Consider the following 22335-nt stretch of genomic DNA (forward strand, 5'->3'; position numbering starts at 1 on the left):
TGTGTGGCTGGCTCTGGGTGTGTGTGTGTGTGGCTGGCTCTGGGTGTGTGTGTGTGTGGCTGGCTCTGGGTGTGTGTGTGTGTGGCTGGCTCTGGGTGTGTGTGTGTGTGGCTGGCTCTGTGTGTGTGTGTGTGTGTGTGTGTGTGGCTGGCTCTGGCTGGCTCAGCGTATGTGTGTGTGTGGCTGGCTCTGGGTGTGTGTGTGTATGTGGCTGGCTCTGGGTGTGTGTGTGTATGTGGCTGGCTCTGGGTGTGTGTGTATGTGGCTGGCTCTGGGTGTGTGTGTGTGTGTGTGTATATGGCTGGCTCTGTGTGTGAGCGTGTATGGCTGGCTCTGGGTGTGTGTGTGTGTGTGTGTGTGTGTGTGTGTGTGTGTGTGTGTGTGTGTGTGTGTGTGTGTGTGTGTGTGTGTGTGTGTGTATGTGGCTGGCTCTGTGTGTGCACGTGTGTGTTTCTGGCTCTGAGTGCGTGCGTAGGTGTGGTGGCTGGCTCTGAGCGTGTGTGTGGCTGGCTCTGAGTGTGTGTGTGTGTGTGTGGCTGGCTCTGGGTGTGTGTGTGTTGTGTGTGCGTGTGGCTGGCTCTGAGTGTAAAACAGACAATACACAAATTACAATTTAAAGTTGTGTTTGTCAAGACCATCCAACATATATCACTGAGGTATATCTCTATCTATTTATTTAAATGGAGGGTGCTACATTGTGTCTGTGCAATGGAAAAAAAAAACAAGGTAGTGATTTAAAAACAGTGTCATAAAGGTGCATTACGATTTGCGAGTTTTACAGTTGCATGGAATCATGTTTGGAAATCTGAATACATGTATGTATGCCATGGCCCTATCTGAAATCAGCCCATGGCTGAAGTTTCTCCATCAGTTGCAAGAGTGCAATTTCTTTGAATGAGAGTTTCAGAACAGTGGCAAAATATAATTTTCAAGGGCATGGGAACTGGAATGGCAAGCATGTTCACAGTTTGGGACCACTGCTTTTGCCTAACTGTACTTCTGGAATGCAAAATATGTAGTACTACAGTCTTGTCACAGTCTGGAATGTTTTGTATTAGTCCGTATTACCAGTAAGGGTTGTGTGAATGCTGGAGTGGTATGGAGTTATGTATGATTCCTGTTTATTTTTTTGCAGCTGGAGCTTATACAGTGTGTCTAGTAAGGATTGGTCTTTTGTGAATAAATGTCGGTATGTAGAGTGATTTGCTGCTCAAGCGGCGCATATATCTGGAAGCCTGTTTAGGTGCAGGGGTGTAATGATAGTGCTGACATGAGTGGATCAGGCTGCAGATGCAAGTATTGTTGTGACGTGAGTGGACCTCTGTGATGCTGGCTACCTTGACGAGGTACAGAGGCTTTTCACAATACTGCTGTGGTAATTGCCACATTTGCACATTGTAAACCAAAAGCCAGCTTATCTGGATGTCATTTACGATTGATCAGTTGACATCTCGTACATTTTGGGAAATTAACTGGTATTTGATTACTGTAGATTTGTAAGGTCCCTTAAAATTATAGCCGTTTCACAGGTGTCAGATCATCATTACGCTGCAGTCTTAATGTATACGAAGTATATTTATAGAGAAATGGATACAGCGCATACTTATTTGTAAATGGACATACTGTAATTAAAGCAAAATATGTAGTAAGACCATGCATACTAACCGGTGAAATTCTGAGTAAACCATATGATGGAGTATATGTAGTTGGTTTAGGTTGTAATTGTAGCTGTGGTTGGAACACAAAATTGCCTGTTGCTGGAACTGTGATAGTCCAGCAAAAATGTCAGACTTGTTTGTGTCTTTTGGCTTTTCCCGGTTAGGGGTCGCCACAGCGGAACTCCGGTCTGCTAATGATTGGCAGTTGATTTTTACATACCGGCTTGCCAGGCCTGACACACAACCTTCAACGAAGGTACGCCCATTCACGCACGTCTCCATGCAGAAGATGCTCTAGCTGAGAATTGAACAGGACAGCGTATTACTGTGAGGCGACAACGCTACCTATAATCTCACTTTTACGAAAAGCCCTACCAATGTGACAAAGTACAGGCAGAAGCACAGTAACAGCTACAAAAACTAAGAGCATAAATTTGCAATGACCATGCGTAGACATTAATTGCATGTTTTTACATAAACAGATGTCTGGCACAATTAAACACTACAACAGATCACAAGTGGTATGCACTACCATAATTTTTTAAATTATGAATTAAAAAAGCATGTGGGTGTTGTCATGCAAGTCTGTGGCATATTTCATGTTTATAGTGTATCATTTGTTAGCTATTTAACCAAACAGGAAGGAAAAATAAGTGGGAGTTTGATGCTTAGCAAAATGGTGATTACTGATAGTGCTATGTAGCTTGGTTTTAAATTTGACAGGAGGAGTGCAACAAAAAAAAGTCTCCCACTGTAAGGAGGGAAAGGCTGACAAGAAAACAGTACATTAGTCTGGTCACCTGCTGTTAGCTGTCAATCACATGCAGATAATGGGTCAAATTACCCTTAGATCTTTGACAGCTAGGGAAGGTAGGTGTGAAGTGGGAGGGGAGATGCTTTGAGGAACTAGATTTCAGCCTTCACAAAAGAAAGCAAGTTAGCATTTCTAAGAAGAAAGAGCAATAAAATGCACTTTTCAGTTCTGTTCTGTAGCATTTGCACTGCTTGTGTTTGAAGTAGTCATTGAAAGGATAACATTTTAACCAAAAGTAGGGGACTTTAAGACTGCAGTGAATGCCTGTTAAGTCAATGAAGTGACAGCAGCTTAAGGGAAAACGTGGCAGATCTGATGCAATTTTTTGGAGACAAACAATGCATTCTGGGATACTTAGAGGCAGAGTAAACAGTCTGAATTTTTTCAATATGCCAGCCCCCATGTGGTCAGAGTCAGAAATTGCATCTAAAAATATCTAAAAAGCTCTAAATAGTCCCAGAGTGCTGTTAAAATGGAAACATCAAACCATGATGAAATTAATATGAGTCTAAGGGTGAGGTTGTCCTTTAATCAGATGAGTGCTGACTGCACTCTCCTGCCATAAGGGTGCAGGGACCCCGCTCCAACAAAACACTGCCTGGTTTAGTTCTCAGTTTAACAAAAAGAACCAGATTCCGCAGGTCTGAATCTAGTCTACGCTACAGTAGAAAAAAGCGCAATAAATCAGCAAGAACATTTTTTAAAAAATCAGCAATACATCAAAAATACAGTTTAAAAGTGCAAAATACAGTATACATTTGTACTTATGGTTAGGCGAATGCAACAGACTCCTTGGCTTGCACAGATGAATACAGCAGAACAGTGGCTGGTCGCCTAAATCTGTGGAGCTGTGTTAAAACAGTGAGCAAACTGAATTAAACAATTTAACCAATAAAAAAAGCTCAAAACTGAGCCCTGTGCCAACAACCTTCAATTGGACTGCACTCTCCTGCCACAAGGGTGCACGGGGGCCCTCTCCAACAATAAATGTAACATACAGGAAGACCTGCATGTTACCTTTTGAGCGCTTTTAATTGTTTCCAAATTGTTTGGCTTTAATGGACTGAGCACGAAGAAATCTCCTGTGGTTAAAAATATAGCAACTACAACACACAGGTCATAAATCTTTATTTTAGTTAGAAAAATTTTATTTTAAGGACAGTCAAAAATGTTTCTCTGCAACTTTTTACAGCTGCATATGATTAAGAAAGAACATCTGGAAGCATATACTATTTACACAAATAAATAAAAAAGGTAAAATGAATATAAAAATCCATTCTCAAACAAATGTTTCTTCTATTACAGTTATTACGTCTTTTAAACAAAAAAGTTACAGCTGCAGTGTCTCAGTCTATAAAGGAAGAGCTGTAGTTGGATGCATGTACTCCACCATCATCCTGAACTACCTCATCTTATTACAGGCAAAATAGACAACACAGGTGAAAAGCTGTAGCCAACAGTGCTTCAGATAATCACTTAAAACATAAAAAACACTTTTTACCCATGTCTCATTTAAACATGGTTTCAGGTTTTTAAATCACCCCAAGTGTAAAAGTCAGTTCAGGAACATCACACAGCTAGACTAAAGGCAGTTACTTTACAAATTGTACCTAGAGAGGTATGCTGGATGTTGGACATTACATGTAGCTACTCTCTAGTTTTGTGAAATATTTACACAGGTACTGCAAGTAGTTTAAGCATAGTGTGGGACAAAAAGAAACACTATGGGCGCTGCAGCCTTCCAGGTATAAAAAATGGAGTAATGTCACTTGCTTGGAGATGTACACTAATTCTGCAGCTCATGATAAAGGCAGACAAGTTGAAGGTTGCTCTGCAAAATTCTCAGATTTAAGTGATGAACTCACGTATGTTGCAGAAGCTTAAAGTTTGCACACAGCAGATGAGGAATATAATCTGTTTAACTTTAAAGCACTCCTCACATTGACCATTCCATGGAAGTTTGGAAGGCAGACAAATCACAATTATCACTCACAAAGCTGGAATCCTATTTCTTTCCACACAGGTACAAGAAGATTCACAGTAGAAGACAAGAAAAATGCCAGGGACTGCAAGGTTGATGGCTGGGTACATCTCTCTTGTCTATCAACAATCCATTCCCAGACGCAACTATTCAATAAAACAGATATCCTGCATATAAGTACAGATATCTTCCTAGAACGGTGTACCAAACACTAGAATCCTACAGTTAAAAGTCAGTTTATAGAGGACAATGGCAGGATGTTACAGGGTTCAGTTTATGACATGCAGAACCTTCACTCCCTAATGGTATGTAGAAATTCATCAAATTTAGTGACCCATAGCTCAGATGGAATTAAAGTGGTACTTACAAGAAAAGCAATTGTGTTTTCTAAAACCCAAGACAAGTAGTGGCATTCTTCAGTTTTTGTTAGCCTACACAATTACAGGCTATCAATACATTGCATCTTTAACACAACAGAAAAAGCTAAGTGCACTTTTTCAAGATACTTTTCACCTCTCATACTACTGCATGGTTCAACATCATGGTCCGAAAGGACAAATTTGTTAGACATTAAGAGACTCACAAAGTGAAGCCTAACCAGAGAATGCTGATGAAATCAGATATTCCCATCATCCATCATTTTATTTACTCCTTCACAGATCTTTTGCAAATGGGAATGATATGGCTCTGATGAACTATACAAGGCAGTGAGGAAGTCATAGTCTGCAAAATGGTTGAACACATGATTGATTCTGGAATGTGATTTAGCTGTCAGGTGGCGATTGACAGCCTGATGAAGCAAGTCTCTGCAGTCATTTAAAATGGTGGCCATGACCCTTCTATCAAATGTAAAGTCTATCTGATAGAAGCTGACAGCTGTCATGGCTAGTGTGTGGATTCTCCTGCGGAACCTATCCACAATCATGAGCTCATCAGCACTAAACTGATTGTTTCGGAGCAGCACCCCTAATTTGAGGACAATCTTGATTAGGTTTTTGATGACCTTCTGGGCCTCCTTCTTATTCCTGGTGTACTCCTTACTAACTCGGTACAATTCATCCAGAACCTCGCTGCTGGTGTCGTCAATGAAGGCATTGGCCATAGTTTTGGATGCCAGCTTGCTCAGCAGCTTCTTCTGAGCTTGCATGACCAGGTGCTTGGTGCTGAAGGCATCCATGTTATCTGCAATAAGAATCAAAAAAACGTTTATTAACTACAATAAACACACATCTTTTCCCACATTGTCACTTAGGTTGTCTCTGCGGTCAGTACTTTTATGTTTTGTGGGTTGTACTAGCCCCTGAATTTGGTGATTAAACGATCCCAGTTTGTTCAATGCTGGTGACAAGACAATAGCTCAGAGAAGGCTGCAATCAGTTTGTAATCACAAAAAGTAACAAAACTGCTTTTTTTTAGCATTACAAATTCAAATTCCAGGTGTCAGTTAAACAAAAATATGATTTCACCTGGTTACACTGCAGAAGTTTCTGCTCTTATTTTCTAAAAGGCAAGAGAAACAAAACAGATATCCAATTTTTTTTTTTAGTATACTACCCTCCAGTTTGGTAAGTCAGGCAAAGAAAGTCCTTAAGTGATTCATTACCGTACAGCAGTATCAAATGAACACAATGTCCTATAGGGATGATGGGAAATAGGAAGTGAAGGACAGGACATTTATATCCACAGCACTGTGACTGGTGTACAAAGGGTGCAATGTAAGAGACTAATACACTATATGAAGTGAAGGTAACACTGAAGTACAACAAACATCTGAGGATAAGGCATTTACTATGATAAATTATTTCTATGTACAATTGCAGTACTAATGAAAAACAAATGATCTTGAAAAACAATGTTACAATTATTAGAAACATATACATATATTCACTCATGCTAAAATACATATGTGCTCTAGTGTACATAGTGCAGATTAAAGGTACATGCAGATTCCTGTAAAAGTAAAGGTAAACATTTTACTAATGGTGCCTTGACGAGGTACAGATGGACGACACCTTCATGCAGTCCTAAAAAAACTGTCAGTTAAATAAAGAGCAACTCTGCATACTTTTATAAATGAAAATGTAAATTTAAGTATTTCACAGCAAGTCAGGCTGAAAAGAATAACATGCCCTAAAAAAGATATACGAGTACATATACATTAAAAATATTTAGTTTCAGTCTCTGAATGTTCAGAAGTTCCAGGACAGGATTTACAAGCAATGACCCAGCAAAGGACATATGGCAGACTCTGCGATGGAAGCAGGGAGAGGATGAGATTAACCAGGAGTGGTGGAATACTTGGTGTTTAGTATGGTACATTAGCGCAATCTTAATTCGGTACTGTGCTTGAAAACGAGCCTCACTTACTTCATTAAATAACTGGGTTAGCATGTTCTGGGTGTTCAAAACTGTGTCTATAGTATGACAGTCACTCAGATATGCTGGTGAATGTACAGGGTTAAACTGGTGATCATTGTATGAAAAGGCAGCTCAGAACATGGGTGGAAGACAGATTGCATTCAGAATGTGCAATGGGGTATGCAGGGTCATCATAATGGAGAACACTGGACCCTTTGTAACTGCAGGTCCAGAAAATGGGGATGTGAGTAGACAACAGTTGTTGGCTGCTTAGCAACTACCTTTGCACTTTCTTCCCCATGTGGCTTGGCTCTAATTTTGTTTACTTGGACAGGTAATGGTACACTAGCTGTATGAATTTTTCTGCATGCTCAGATGTTATTTTAATGTAGAACGACAGGTAGGTAGAAAGTTATACACACGCACAGATAGCTGCACTGGTAGATAGACTGATCAATTGTAAATTCTGTTAGCCATGTGGGCTACCATCCCATTTACACCACTGCGTTTATGAAAGACACAATGGGGGCATTGAGAGGAACCATCCCTCCTTATAGATGAGAATTAAACAAAACAATGCCTCCCCTTCCAGTCTATGGAGCATTCATAATGGTACAGCAATTGTTTCTTTGTTGGTATAGTATTCTGACAGCCATGGCAATAAAGTAGTCGGTTCAATACCCTCCATTACCTGTGGCTGGGAATGCCAATAATTTTGGGGGTGGGGACAGCTAATTTGCAAAGTCAATGATCATTCACCAGGTGGATGTAGCTCCAGTTACTGATGGGCTGTAAATAACACAAAGACACCAACTGCTGCGGAAAAAGGAGGGAGTGGGGTGGCTCCCATCACTCCCAGACATGTGGTATTAGACAAGAGATTCTGACAGCCGGACAGGAACACTGATGGAAATAAAATCCTAGGCAGGAGCTTGGTAGGGAGAGAATGGGGGTCCTCCACTGGCTGCCAAACTGATGTAGACTCCAAACCTATTGGCAGGGTGCATGGAGCACAGAATACTGTTAGGGTGTGTGTGGCTGGGGGGGGGGCTGGGGGGCAAGGACAGTAATCACCACCAGGGTGGGTAATGGAGAGACTCACACTGGATATGCAATGTGTGTGTGAAGGGCATAGAGGCTCTGAGTAATGTCGGGGGGGGGGCAAAAAGCTCTTGGCAGGAAGGGTCTATACTCAAGGTTTTTCTAGTGACCACCACCGGACATTCCATTAAGTCAGGATTAGACATCACACACCTCAATTTACTGTATACATTTAAGGTCCTTTGCAAATCCTTAACAACAAAAGAAAAGGTATGCAAAGATCATGAGGGAAAGTCTCCTGAAACTGGAATTTTCTGTCCGGTATAAATGTAGAGTAAGTGGTCTACACAAGGGCAAGAGAGGTTCCCAGGGTGCAGCCCATGTATTTATAGGGGCATGTGTCAGAAGCCCATTACAATTAGGCTGAATGTTTTGCCTGTATAAAAACAACCACCACCTTGAGATGAGGTGAATTTGTGTGTTTTTGGAACAGTGAACTTGTGGAACCGACTTTGAAAATTTCAACAGAGTATAAAGGAGTGAATCATGTTTTCTGTTTATTCCCCAGTTGCTTTTATCCTTGTAAGTAAACCTATTTTGAGGTTATGAAGCTTTAGCTCAGACTGGTTTATACCAAATGTACTAGAAAGATGCTACATAACATACACTGTATTTTTAATGTTTATTGGAGTTGGATTGTGTTAAAATATTGGAACCAATCTTTGTTCATTCTACTAAAGAAAAAAATCAAAATGCTGCACAAACAAACCCTTTAAAAACTGTAACACCCACATAAAAATCAAGCTTCTGGCTGAGAAATTCAGAATTTTAACAAAAAATAATAAAACAGAGCACAAACAACAATCATCCAACTGAAAAACAACATTCCCTGGCAAAATAAGCACAAATCTAAAACCCACACTAAAAATATTCACCTTTCTAAAATGTATATAAATTACAAAAATAACATATCCTAACGTAACTCACACTACACAATACTAAAACAATGCTCACCATTTTGCCAAAAATACTTAAAATGGCTAAACCTTATTTCATAGCCACCTCCGAGACTGCCCAGTCATAAAACCTATGTAAATTGTGTGAACTACACAGGCAAACTATGCAGTTACTGCATCCTCTTAAAATGAATAAGAAATAACAATCCAGACTAAAAAAATATACAGGGACGAAAAACTGATAAATTAACTGTTTGGGTTTACTTTGTGTGATTAATGAAATACACTGTACTGTTGGATTAATAAACATAGTATTGAATCATACATTTCATTTCATCACATAAAAGCTGATGTGTGCTTTACATAACATGCTGACAGAGATGCTTTACAGTATACATATTATGTTGTTTTAACAGGTGGTGATTGTTTTTGGATCAACTTCCAACACAAACCCATACTTGACCTACTTTCTTAGGACACACGATATGTGCAAATTAGGGACTGAATGACTGTTACTATGCTCAACAGATGTGCATGCTGTCATCTGTTTATTTTGTGGTTGAAGGACAAAAAGGATGACAGTCACCATTACCCCCAAAATGCACCACACATCAAGTTTTCAGTTGCATTAAGTAAACAAAGCAAAGCAGGAAGTACAACAGATCGGGATGTGGATTACTAGTTTAATGTAAGAGACAGCATGGACAGCAAACATGCAGCAGAAAAGCAGACTGATGTACAATTACACAAGTGATAAGTCTGTGTGATATTCCACAGACTTAGTATTGATAATGCATCTGTAACTATTAACACCTTCTCACAAGTGTGTCAAGCTACTGTTAAGTGCTGTGTGCTGCAAAGGACATGGACTCCAGGGCTACTATACAATTCATCAAAGTTAAATTGTAATAATTATTTGCTCATAAATCAGCCACTGAACTACTCCTGTAAAGATGGTGTCTTTGGTACATAAGAATAAAACAATTAACTTGGTGAATATATAAGATTATACAATGGAAACAATTAAGCACAAGATAATGAATTGCTAAAAATCATTTTTCTTCAGTAATCTGCCTGCCTTCCAGTACCACTTACCCTAGCCTACAAGACTGCTGAATGCCCCTTATGTGAATTGTGTACATACCCACATATAGACGCATACTAACCTGCCCTATTACTACCATCCATTCCCACTTTTCCTAGACTACTGACACTGATATGGAGTGCCCAGTATAAGTAGATGCAGTTGTGTGCATATGTATCCATGCATGTGTTGTGATATTGTACAAAGGGTACATATGATGTTAAATGGATTAATACTGACCTAACCCATTTAGTCAACTGTCCTTCCAAATAATACTTTTGTTATGAATAGACAATCCTGACACACTATGAATACCACCTTGGGTCTCCCCTGAAAAGAAGTCAGTAGCCTAGTGGGACAAAGTTTACATGAAATAAAATTAAATAATGTTACTAGAATAACTGTCCTTGCAGTATTTATTTTAGCCCCCACGGCCTTGTTTGATGGCTCCCTTGCAGTGTTCATTTCTTTTTGCTCTCCCTCGGGGACCTTGTCTGATAACACTTTTAACTACATGCAACTGGCCCAGTAATTCTTGTTAAACAGGAGATGGGTATTACCAAGCTAAGCGAGAGACGGAAGGCTCATTCCTTCTTGCCCAGGAATCCCTCTCAGCCCTTAGTTCCCCCCAGTGAGGGAGTTAGGCGTTTAGGAACAGGCCAGACTGCTGACCCTATGGGGTAATGTACCTTCTCCCCTAGGCTACAACTACTCCTAGCCTGAAACTGCTGCCTCTCAAGAGGAAGCTTGCCACCATGAATTATTTCCATTAGCTGCATAATTCAAATGCACAGTGTAGGCTTCATTGGCTAAGAACTCCACTACATGTAAACCTAGTGCTCACCTGTGTAGCAAGCCAGCGCTGCCTTTCTCCCTCATCTCTTCAGCAGTCGCACTTTCATCCTCCTTGATCAGCTCCTACAGGCACGGCACCTGAGGAGTTAATCAGACTCAAGTCACTTGCAGTCTTGTTTCTAAACTCCCTGAACTATTAGTTCTGGGGGGAAAAAAAAAATGGCAGTAAAAGCTTTTTGGAATATGATCCTTTTGTATGCCATTTAGTGACATTCCTGTAATGGAATACAAGATGCAGTATTCTTAGATGGGATTCCCTGCTGTGGAAGCCCGAACGTCTGGCCGATCTACCAAAGACTACTTGTTGCTTTTACAAGGTACACCGAACATCACCCAAACGCTCCTTGCATAGCATAGGACATAAATGTGACGTTCAGGCCTACCATAATCAGAACTTCTTTGCTGTCTGTTTTCTGCCAGTTGAATGCATTTTCCTTATCCAGTTACTACCTACACCCGTTTGCTGACTTCTACAGCAGTTGCAGGTAAGTACCCCATTGGGGATTTTGTTTTTTCTCACTTTTTTGTGCTCCTTGGGGTCATTGTCATCCAAGAAGGGTAAATGCCAGTGTGGAGACAGATTGCCACAATGTGTCTTTTTTGCTTAGATGCTTCTCATGACCATCTGTCTTGTTCTGTTTGTTAGGCATTTGTTCTGAAAAACCTTTGCAGTGGACTTTCTTCCCTTTCCTTGTATCTTGAGAACCAGCATCTTAGGCTACTCACTAAAGATGCAATGGAAGGAATCTCCCACCCAGAGGGACAGCCGTTAGGGAAGAAGGTGAAAATGGAAACTTCTGCTGTCCAGCCTCTGCCAGGTATTTTTCCTAAGGTCTTTATAAACCCAGAGGCTGGCCCAGTTGTGTTGTCAGATTTCTCTGCTGCAACCATGTCAGAGGCCGGTAAGGGTCTGGCTGGCAGCATGCATGAAGAGGTCTTGTAAGCATCTGTCTCAGACATTCAGGGGGAACCCCCCCCCCACCCGTGGAGCCTAGGGCAGTTCCTCAGTTTTTGGTTGGGGAAGAAGTTCCTACTACGGTTCTCGACTGTTGACTGCTGTCCTGAGTCTGAGGCTTCTCAATTTTTTGGAGGGGATGTTCCCTTAAAAAGGAAACAAAAAAATTAAATATGTTTCTTCTGCTCCTAGGGATTCACAAAGTGAGTGACAGGCCTTCACTCAGGGGCTATGTACTGTTTTAACGTCCTTAAAGCCTCCTCAAAGCATTTTGGTTACTGCTCCTCCTTGGTCCTCTACTCCCCTTAAAAGGCCTAGAGCACAGGATTCTTCTGCAGATGAGTCGGATATAGATAATGAATCCCTGACTTATTCTACTCAAATTCCTTCTCCTTTAGACTATGGTTCAGAGGAGGAGGAATTTATTGGGCCAGATGTTCCTTTTAAGGAAATTTTCCTTTGGGGACACACTCTCTAGGTTGATGGATTTTTTTTTAAGTGGGATTGTCCTCAGGTCTCTGATATCCATAAAAGGTACTATGCATTGATTCAGTTGGCATTACCTAAACCTGTGACTGTTCCTCCTGTTTTGCCTGCTTTGCTGGATCGTTTTTCCAATGCCTCTCATGCATCTGATTCTCTGCCTCCTGCTCACAAGAAGCCTGACAGGTTTTATAGGGTGCCTGAGGACTGTTCTTTCCTATATAAAATGTCCTGCTGCTGACCCCTCTGTTGTATCTGTAGCCTTTGATAAGCCATCTCAGTTACTTAATTTGCCAAGTTATGGCCTTCTGACAAGGATAGCAGAACTATGGAATGGTTGGGCAAGAAGGTTTACACTTCTGCTACCATAGCTTTTAGGGGTATTAATTCAGACCCACATGTCTAGCTCCATGTGTTGGCTCTTCTTTCTCAACCCTTTCAACTTATTTCTGATTTTCCAGACTCAGAGCGTAAAACATCTGTTCTTTTCTTATCAAGGGCTTCCTTTTAAGTCATTCGTCATTCTGCTAAATGTAGTTATGATGCAGCAGATGCCTCTTCTTGGGCTGCTGTTTTTGGTTCAGTGTTGAGGAGGTATTCTTGGCTTAGGCTTCAACCTCTACCTGACAATATTAAAGCTAAATTGATGGATGCTTTCTGGATTATAAACTTTTGTTTGGGGAAGTTGCTGCTGATTTGGTTAATTTCCTTCAGGATAAAGTTAAGGCCCTACAGGAGCTTAAACATGTGCATTTCTTCTGTTCCTAAATTTCAGAAAAACTTCCCCGCTAAGCCTGCCTCCATTCATAGGCAATCCTGCTCTTCTACTAAAAGGTAGGAAGAGTTCCAAATGAGCTCGTCCTGCTGTATGACTCTCCATCTGTTCCCAGCCACATTCCTCTTTGGCTTCAGATCACTCGGAATTCTTGGGTTTTGTCGATTATTCGTCAGGGATACTTCATGGTGTGGAAATCCTGGTCCTCCTCTCCTCAAGAACAACCTCCCTTCTTCCCCCAGAGATCCTTCAAAATCTCTTCACTCAGGGCACTATTCAAAAGCTGCCTGTGTCCCAAAGGGGGAAACTATTCTACTCCAGACTGTTTCTAGTGCCCAGAAAAGAGGGCACTTGGAGACCTATTCTAAACCTCTCTCATATAAACACTTTTCTAAAAGTGCCTTCCTTTTGTATGTTGTCCCTTTAGTTGGTTTCTTCTCTTTCTCCCTCAGCCTTATATGGTCTTTCTGGATCTCAATGCTGATCTCCATATTTCTATCCTTCCTCTTTTCAGGACATTTTTGTGTGCCTCTGTTGCTTCCTGGCATTTTCAGTTCTCTGCTTTGCCCTTTGGCCTTTCCACTGCCCCATGGGTGTTCACCAAATGCTTAGATCCTGTGATTGCTTTTTGCAAGCTTCAAGGGATCCAAATATTTCCTTATGGACAGCCTGTTGATTCAGATGTCCTCTCCAGAGGCCCTTTTGCAAAATCTTCATTTTTGTCAATCCCTTTGTCAGAGCCTGGGGTTCGCTATAAATTTAAAATAATCTTCTCTTGACTCCTCGGAATCATGTTTTTCTGAGTTGCAGGATTCATACTGTGCCAAGGCTTGCATCTTTCCCCTCCAAAGGCCTTAACTCTCATTTCTTTTGTTCAAACTTCTCCTTCTGGCTTCCATTGCCACCAGGGAGTTTGAGAGCTCTGGGTTTTATGGCATCCACCATTCCAATGCTCCCTCTGGCCAAACTTCACATGAGAAAGTTTCAGTGGTCTCTGAAATCAGCATGGCTCCAACATGCACATCCTCTAGACTGTGTAGTTCCTCTAACTCGTCTCCGACAGGAACGTCACTGGTGGATTCAGCAGTTGTCTCTGAATCCAGGGATCCCTTTTCATCCCCCTCTTCCCTCTAAGGAATTGTTCACAAGCTTCAGACATGGGATGGGGGGGGGGGCAAACATTTGCTTCTTTAAAAAGTACAAGCATGTGGTCGTCTCATCAGTAGAAGGAGCACATTAGTGTCAGAGATGAGAGCTCTTCTGCTGGCTGTTCAGGCCTTTCATCCTCTTCTCTCTCCAGGGTGTCTCAAGGTGTTCACAGACAATACCACAGTGATGTGGTATATCAGAGAGGAATGAGATCTTATCTTCTTTGCCAGTTGGCTCTTCTGGTGTGGGATCTTAGTATCAAGTGACTCTTCAGGCAGTTTACATCCCTTCCAGTCAGAACATTGTGACAGACACTCTGAGCAGGTCCTTAACTCAGTCCCATGAATGGATGCTTTACAGGGATGTATTTCTGGACATTATCCACCAGTGGGGTACTTCTCAAGTGGATCTTTTTTCCTCCCCTCTGAACAGACAACTTCCTCTATTTTGTGCAGTCCCAGGTCCTCTGGGGTGGAGGGTGGATGCCTCTCATTTTCTTGGAAGGGGATGTCTCTTTATGCCTTCCCTCCCCTTCTTCTCATTCCAAAAGTCCTGTTCAAGATTCAACAGGATGCTACCAATATCTTGTTGGTGACTCTTTTTGGCCATGACAGCACTGGTTCCCTCTACTTCTGCATCTAGCCAGGGGCAATCAACCCAAGTTACCTCACAGGGTGGATCTACTCACACAAGAAAAGAGATCTCTCCATCCATCCCCCCCTGTTTACTCTTCAACTGACACTTTGAGCAATAGGATTTTGATTCCTCACAGACATCTTTTTTTCCGAGGACATGCTGCATGTCTTACAGGAGGCCAGGAAACCTATTACTAGGAAATCCGACTTATCCAAATGGAAGAGGTTTTCTATTTGGTGCTTCTCTTGTAACCTGGACCCACTTACTTTGGCCTATTCTTCCATTAAGGCCCACATCAGTTATCACTGCTGGTCTGCCTTTTTCTCCTCATTTAGCTTCTAGATTTGAGGTTAAACAGTTTCTTAAATGAGTCCTTAATATTAGACCTTCCCAGAAGCCTGTTCCTCCTCCCTGAGATCTTAATTTTGTTTTGGAGAAGTTCACTCAGGCTCCTTTTGAGCGTGCTGCTTCAGTTTCCTTGCTAGATTGGTTCCTGAAGACTGTTCTATTGTTAGCACGCACTTCTGCCAGACAGGTTTCTGAACTGCAGGCCCTTATGGCTTCTATTCCTTTTTTGGTCTTTCATGAGGACAGTGTGTCCTTGTGCACTAACCCTTCTTTTATGCATAAGGTGATTAATGAGCCATCACTGAATCGGTCTATTAATCTGCCTACCTTTTCCCCTGTCTTCAGTCTGACTGTGAGAGTGTGCTGCATACTTTGGATGTGCATAGGCAATTCAGGGTTTATTTGGATAATACTAAGGATATCAGAAAATCTGGTCATTTATTTGCTTTGTTTCATCCTAGATCTTTAGGATTTGAGCTTTGGCACTCTTCCATTAGTTAAGAATACTGCAGCAGTGAATGTAAGGACATAGTACAGGTGTGTAAAAGCTTACCAATATTAACATAATGGTAGATGTCCTTGCTTCCACTGCTGCAGTATTCGCTCCCTCCATACTCCTAGTCTTTTGCCTTCCTAGATATACAGGTTACCGCTTAGGTTTCTTGGACTGTGTTCCTACTGGGGCATTCAGTTCTGATTATAGAAGGGCAGGATGTCACCTTTATGCCCTACTCTATGCAAGGAGCATTTGGATGATGTTCTGCGTACCTTTCAAAAGCAACAGGTAGTCTTTGGTAGACTGGCCGGATGTTTGGGCTTCCACGGCAGGGAATCCCATCTGTTAAGAATACTACAGCAGTGAAGATAAGGACATATGCTATTATGGTAATATTTTACACAACTGCACTTTCTCCAACTAGCAGCAGTAAAGCTCTTTGAAACTATGGAAAAACCCTTGAGCTTCCCTTTGATGTTACAAAATACTGTTGTATTATACACTGTACAGAAGCGGAGCCCCCCCCCCCCCCCCACCACAAAACAAAGACACGTGCATAAACACACAGACACAAAAATAACTAAGTAGCAAAAATTTGGCTTAATGTATTATTTTTTTTCCACTGGCTGCGGTTATATTAGTGCATTTCTCACAGCCCATACCAAAATGGATGAAAAGGCTTTTAGCATCTTTTCCTCTACCTCTTAACTTTTCCTAGCTTTCTCTGAACTACTGATTTAACTGCAAAAAGACAGCAGTCCAAAAATGTTGATTCAGTTTCATTAGTAGAAAACAGGACAACTAGTAAAGCACTGGGAATGTGCATCTTCTCCCAATCTCAAACTGCACTCATTCTGCGAGATACTTCCCCTCATCTAGATAGATCTGCTTCTATAAATGTAGATAGCGGTATATTATTATAATCATTGTATAACAGTGTGTGCTTATAGCAAAATTTCTTTAACTGTTTGTCCTACCTAGATTTCCACACAATAAAGGGAAAATAAATGTTTCAGTATGACGGCTTCACTATGAACATGCAAAATAAATAAAGGAATGTCAAGCCACAAATTAACTATACTAGACAACCCCCCCCCCCCAATATTCCAACTCATGAGACACGGTAATAAACATCACAAAAGTAAACATGAACTATAGCATGCAGAAATAAGACAAGATCTGCACAGAATAGACTATAACCCATGACGCTAACATGGGCTTCTGTATATTAAACCTCCACTGCAAAGTCAGTGTGTCAACAAAAAGTAATGGCTTGACAAATCACATTCAAGACAATACCACAGAGTAAAACAAATATAGGGGCAATCAGAAATCCATTTGGTTTGGCGAAATCTTCAGCCAACAGCCGAATTCTGTTGCATAATCATAGGGTACAGCAGTCCCAAAAATCTAAATCTGAAGAAAAACAGGAAAATAAGGTACTACACTACTGTAGATCTCAGTCTCCCCATGAGTCAGCACTTTTGTATCTCTAATCTATCCCGCTCTTTCACATCATAAATTGCCGTCTTCTGATTATGGCTGACACTCAAAATCTCTATAGCCCTCAACTTGGTCTCCAAAGGTTACTCGCTGAATAATCTTTCTGCCCCGGATTATATACAGCACTGTTGATGAGCTTGAGGCAATGGTGCACCATGCTGGGCACATCTAATGGCTTAACGTTTTATATATTTCTACTGTATATGAATACTGTAATTGCAGTCAACGTAATACTGACATGCAAAAATAAACATACCTTTCCTTCTAGCAGCAGCCTGCTAAACCTGCAGTATGCAACCAGAAGGGCAGCCGTACGAAAATACAAATTTTGCTGGTTCCAATGGATTATTTCCCAGGTCTAAGCCAATGGATCAGTTGAATCAACTATTTATTTCAAAAAGTGTATTGGACATTCTGGCTTCTTCACGTAAGGGCAGTATCTGGAAGCAACAGAGCCTCATGGCTTGCCATGGCAAACCATAGAGTACCCCACCTAAACAGCTGATATAGTACTTGCTGTGGGACATGGAAAGTTCATCCACAAGTTCAGGCTAATGGAGTTTATCAAAGCATATAGTTAGACAAAAACATTTAATAAGCATGAGATTTGTTGGCCATTTATGAGACGAAATACAATGACTCATCAGTTTCACAGGAAGTGCTTCACCTGACAGACACAAGGTATGCAGCTACTAGGCAGAAGTTACCAGACAGACAGCAAGGTATTCCAGTTACCAGGCAGAAATCATCTGATATCAGACACAGGGTATACAGCTACTGGGCAGAAGACCACTTTTAAGCCTTATGTTACTGCCCTCTCTCCCGCCTTCCCTCTCATGACAAGAGTATTAGTACAAAATACCAACACTGCCTCATCATGAACACCCAGAAGCTTTTACCATGGTATTTTAAACTAACAAACTGGATAACGCTACTGACTATCTGAATGGACATGTCCTTGCCAGTGACCTCAGCCTCAGTAAAGCTATCACAGATTGTCCAAAATTGTTAATCTATATGGGGAATCATGATCAGCCATGAGGTTCTAAAAAAGTGTGGAAAAAAGAATGCAACTGGCCACACAGATATGACAGCATAAGTTGAGGAGTTAGTGAAAACTCATGTCAAAATCGTGAACCACTTAGAAGTTTGGTGAGTAGATTGAGGGTCATCGGTGGTAAAGTAATGTTAGAAAACAGACTGCAGTCTTTATCACCTCATGGTTACAATAGCGCATCTGGTATGCAACGAGTCTTCCAAAGATTCTGATAAACAACAACAGCATACAAATACTGAAACCATCTAAGGGTCACTCTTTAGTAAATTAGAGGTCGCGACAGTACTATGGCCTTAGGATTCTGAAGACGTGCAGCCTAAGATCTGTGTTGAAGATATTACAGAACATACATTGAGTGCCAACAGCTGAGAACTCTAAGCACACCGAGAACTCGACATTTGTTCTAAGATACAAATGATCAGGGGGCTCAAAGAAAAATGCAGTAGGCTTGGCTGAACTACATGAAAGATAAGTCGACAGACACTCATGCCAAACCTAACTAAGGTTAAGAAAGCTAAATTGCAACAATATGATCTCTGGGGAATCCCTTATGCAGTATCATCCCTCCCAATCCACAGCCATTAAAAATAGCTTTTGAACCTATTTAAATAGTGGATACATCTAGCCCCCCCCCAAAAAAATAAATATATATATTAGGGTACTTAATTGACATAAAATCTGAATATCAAATAGAGTACAACTCTTTCAAATTCCAGTAGGATTGCGAGATACTACTTAAAAACAAATGAGGAGTGGCACACATGATACAAATATATAAACATATCATCGACGACTGTGTAAAATCTGTAGAATGTAATGAAGGATTTTGTAAAAACTCAACTTACAGTCACTTATTTTTGTTTCTGAGAAAGGGAGATTTAATATATGGGTCCTTTTTTCTTTAAATTATTGGTGTCAGCAGTGTGTTGGTCATGCAGTCTGATTTCTTGTTTAGTAAACAGTTTTAAAATATAGTGTTGTGAGGGATGAAGAGAATTCAGAAAAACATGTGACTGGATAAATCAAACCATAAAATATGACCATTTCCAAAAACAGGTACGTCATACAAAAGGGGAAATAAAGGCTGAAAATAGGTGTACATGTCCAAACTATGTACTGCTGAGAGGTCTGTGCAGCATATGCCAGAAAAAGGCAGGGTTGCAAAGAGGGGTTCAAGTGATCTAAACTTTCTAAAGTCTAACTAAAGAAGCTGACTACAAACCTTGAAACAACGGCATTCAAACAGTGGATAGATTTTTCTCATAAAAGCAGCTTTCTATCATATAGTGTCTGTAATGTATTTGCCCACACTAACTCTATTCCTTTTGAATATTGCTATCAAAAACTTTATTCCTTTTGAACCTTATTTTGAAAGTGCAGTTTCTTGCCTACAAAGGTAAACAGCTGTTAGGACCCCCTCTACCAAAACGTATGCAGAGCTTTTAGAGAGCAGAGAAACCAAAAAATTAATATTTCAAAAGTCAGACTGAGGAGTGTGAGAGGGAGGGACACACACACGCACATATTTTATCGCATAAGTGACTTGCCTGCTAATGTTTTTTTCCTTCTCAGCACATCTGTTTTTGCAGGGGAATTTGGAAGCGGAGAGACAAGCTTTTATGCAACCACATTATACTCAAATGTTTAAAGGCTAGGCGGATAGTGAAATGCTTCAACCCTTTGCACAGTGCTTTTTCTTTCCTCATCTCAGTCTCTGTCACACACACCCTAGATCAAGTAGGTCTGGAAGCATTCAGCTGTTGTACTAAGCTGTTTTTAGATATTCCTCTCAGTAAATAACGTCTGTAGAATGCTTTCTCTGCAAAGAGGCTGCATTTTTCTACCTCTGTGGTACCAAGGGCTTTATTTGTTGTTATACTTCCTGACTGAAGAATACTGCTCCATAAATAGAATTTTTTTTAAATGATAAAACACTTCTAGCTTTGTATCCATATCTGTATAAAATCTGCTTATAAAGCACAGCATAATTCTATGTGATAGTGAATTAAACTATACCTTTTTTCCTTAACATTCAGTCATCTTTTGATTCAGGATGGAAAGAAGGATGTGGAGCCGTGCACTGAAGCAGAAATTCTAATTCATAACACAGCTCTATCTTCTTCACAGGCGATTTGGGGCCTGCAAGTACGAGGACCTCGCAAGGGATTAGGGGCCTGCAAGCTAGTAGGTGCCTGCAAATACCAGGAAATGTAAGGTCATTTAGTTCCACTGCAGATAGATCTTCATTATCTTATTGACTGCCTGACTTACTTAACTTTTGACTTTCCCTCTCTTTAGTTATCTTTGTTTTTTGTTTTGCTTTAACTGTGTCATGGGAGCTCCCCTCCCCCAACCATTTCTCATGGTCAGTATGTTTCCAAAAAAGAATTATTCATTGCATCACTAAAAAAAAAAACATACTCCTGTCCTTCTTGGGGCATGATTTTTGATTTGAAAAGAATGGAAAAAAAATACTTTTGAACTTACTCTGTTGTCTTAAAATAGCCTTCCTGAATGACACTTCTGTATCTAGCAACTACTTCAGCCAGGAGAGTTTTACAGTTGCTGTTTTACATCTTCCCAGCTCCTATGCAACTATCCATAAAGCCACATACACTGTTCTAGTAATACTTTCTTCAAGGCCACAGTTACGGCAGACTGCCCTGAACCAGAAGATTAACAACTTCTTTTTCTCTGCCTTAACCTCAAACTTCAGATAGATTTGTTTGCATCTTATGGATCTGATGGGTAATTTTCTGCCTATATCAAGAGACCTAAAAGTATTAGAAAGATCAAACTCTCAAATTGGGAGGTTAATCACTTCATAGTGGATCTGTGTCTGTACTACACTGTTATCATCTGAAGAGAAAACTTTTGAAAGAATCCATCCACATATTCCACAAACTCTGCTGTGAGTCCAGGGTTGCCAGATTTCTGACTGGCCAGGTAGGGACAAAGTGAAGACTAAAAAAAAGGTCTTTCACAGCCCGGGCCAATCAAAAATAAACACAGAGCTACTTCTGTTTAATGCAAAACATTGCAGTTCTGCATTAAACAGAAGTAACTCTGTTTTGAGATTTTTTTGATTGGCCCGTATACCAGTATACGGGCCAATCAAAAATCGCTAAACATGGAGCTACTTCTGTTTAATGTGGAACATCGCAGTTCCGCATTAAACAGAAGTAGTTCTGTTTTGCGATTTTTTTTTTTGATTGGCCCGTATACCAGTATATGGGCCAATCAAAAATTGCTAAACACGGAGCTACTTTTGTTTAATGCGGAACATCACAGTTCTGCATTAAACACAAACTCCGTGTTGCGACCTGATTGACCCGTGCTTGATACGGGCCAATCAAAAAAAAAAAAAAAAACAAAACAAAGTGGAGGCAGCCTGGGATTTAAACCGGCAGTGCGGGACTTGGGATCAGGCTGCTGATCTCAGGACAGTCCTGCCCAAAATAGGGACGTCTGGCAACCCTGGCTGTGACCATGACCTGCTGTTAAAGTGCATCTCTCTCAAAGATATTTGCCAGGCAGGAACCTGATCCAAGGTACAAACCTTTGCTAAAGAATACAAGTGGGAATGCATTCAAAGTAAAAACTAGGCTTTGCTAAACTGGTCATCCAGGGAATGCTGGTATGGGCTTTCCATACAGACTTTAGAATCACAGCATGGCATTACACAGAGATTAAGAATCATTACGGGGACATAAAAAGGAAAGAAATACCACAGTACAACTGTTTGAAATACTTGCTTCAATAGTAGATAACAGAATCGTTTCATGCTCCTGGAGTATTATAACCTCCTTCCCATTTAACTTGTTAATTTTCTGTTTTATGTTGCTTAATTACAGTTTGTTAATATAGTATGGAAACAGTCTGACTCTGAGACATCTGGAGAAATAACATTACAGCATTTGTAAGCCTGACACATTACTAAAACTGGTGTGTGTGAAAATAAAAATAAGTTGTATTATATCACTGTGGCCACCTTCACAGTTAAGTGCACTGATCAAGGTTCGATATGACCACTGTATTTGATCAGAATAGTACTCCTGAGAAATAGGTATCATCTGCAGCATGGAAGGGCCATCTCTCACATGCCTAAAATGTCTGTTAATTTCTTTTGGAGCTCCAGCCTTGGGAAATGATTATCCACTATCCAGGCTTTGTGAACTGATTTTTC

The 22335-nt window shown here is 40.7% G+C and overlaps 1 protein-coding gene across 2 annotated transcripts in view; it reads right to left on the reverse strand.

The window, feature by feature from the left end:
- Positions 1-3596: 3596 nt before the first annotated feature.
- Positions 3597-22335, reverse strand: part of LOC122787285 (tumor necrosis factor alpha-induced protein 8-like protein 1) — an 87864-nt gene continuing 69125 nt past the window's right edge. The window contains exons 1-2 of one of the 2 annotated variants that reach the window (XM_044053906.1): positions 20166-20262; positions 3597-5635 (exon numbers count right to left, since the gene is read on the reverse strand). In XM_044053906.1, the coding sequence (XP_043909841.1) occupies positions 5070-5635; positions 20166-20181 (582 nt within the window). In that variant the 5' untranslated portion in view covers positions 20182-20262 and the 3' untranslated portion in view covers positions 3597-5069. Of the gene's footprint in view, positions 5636-20165; positions 20263-22335 lie in introns of those variants that run through there. The other variant, XM_044053907.1, reaches the window with a different exon arrangement.

This window comes from Protopterus annectens, chromosome 13.part0 (assembly GCF_019279795.1).
Source record: "Protopterus annectens isolate FY-2018-M chromosome 13.part0, PAN1.0, whole genome shotgun sequence".
Taxonomy (NCBI): Eukaryota; Metazoa; Chordata; order Ceratodontiformes; family Protopteridae; genus Protopterus; species Protopterus annectens.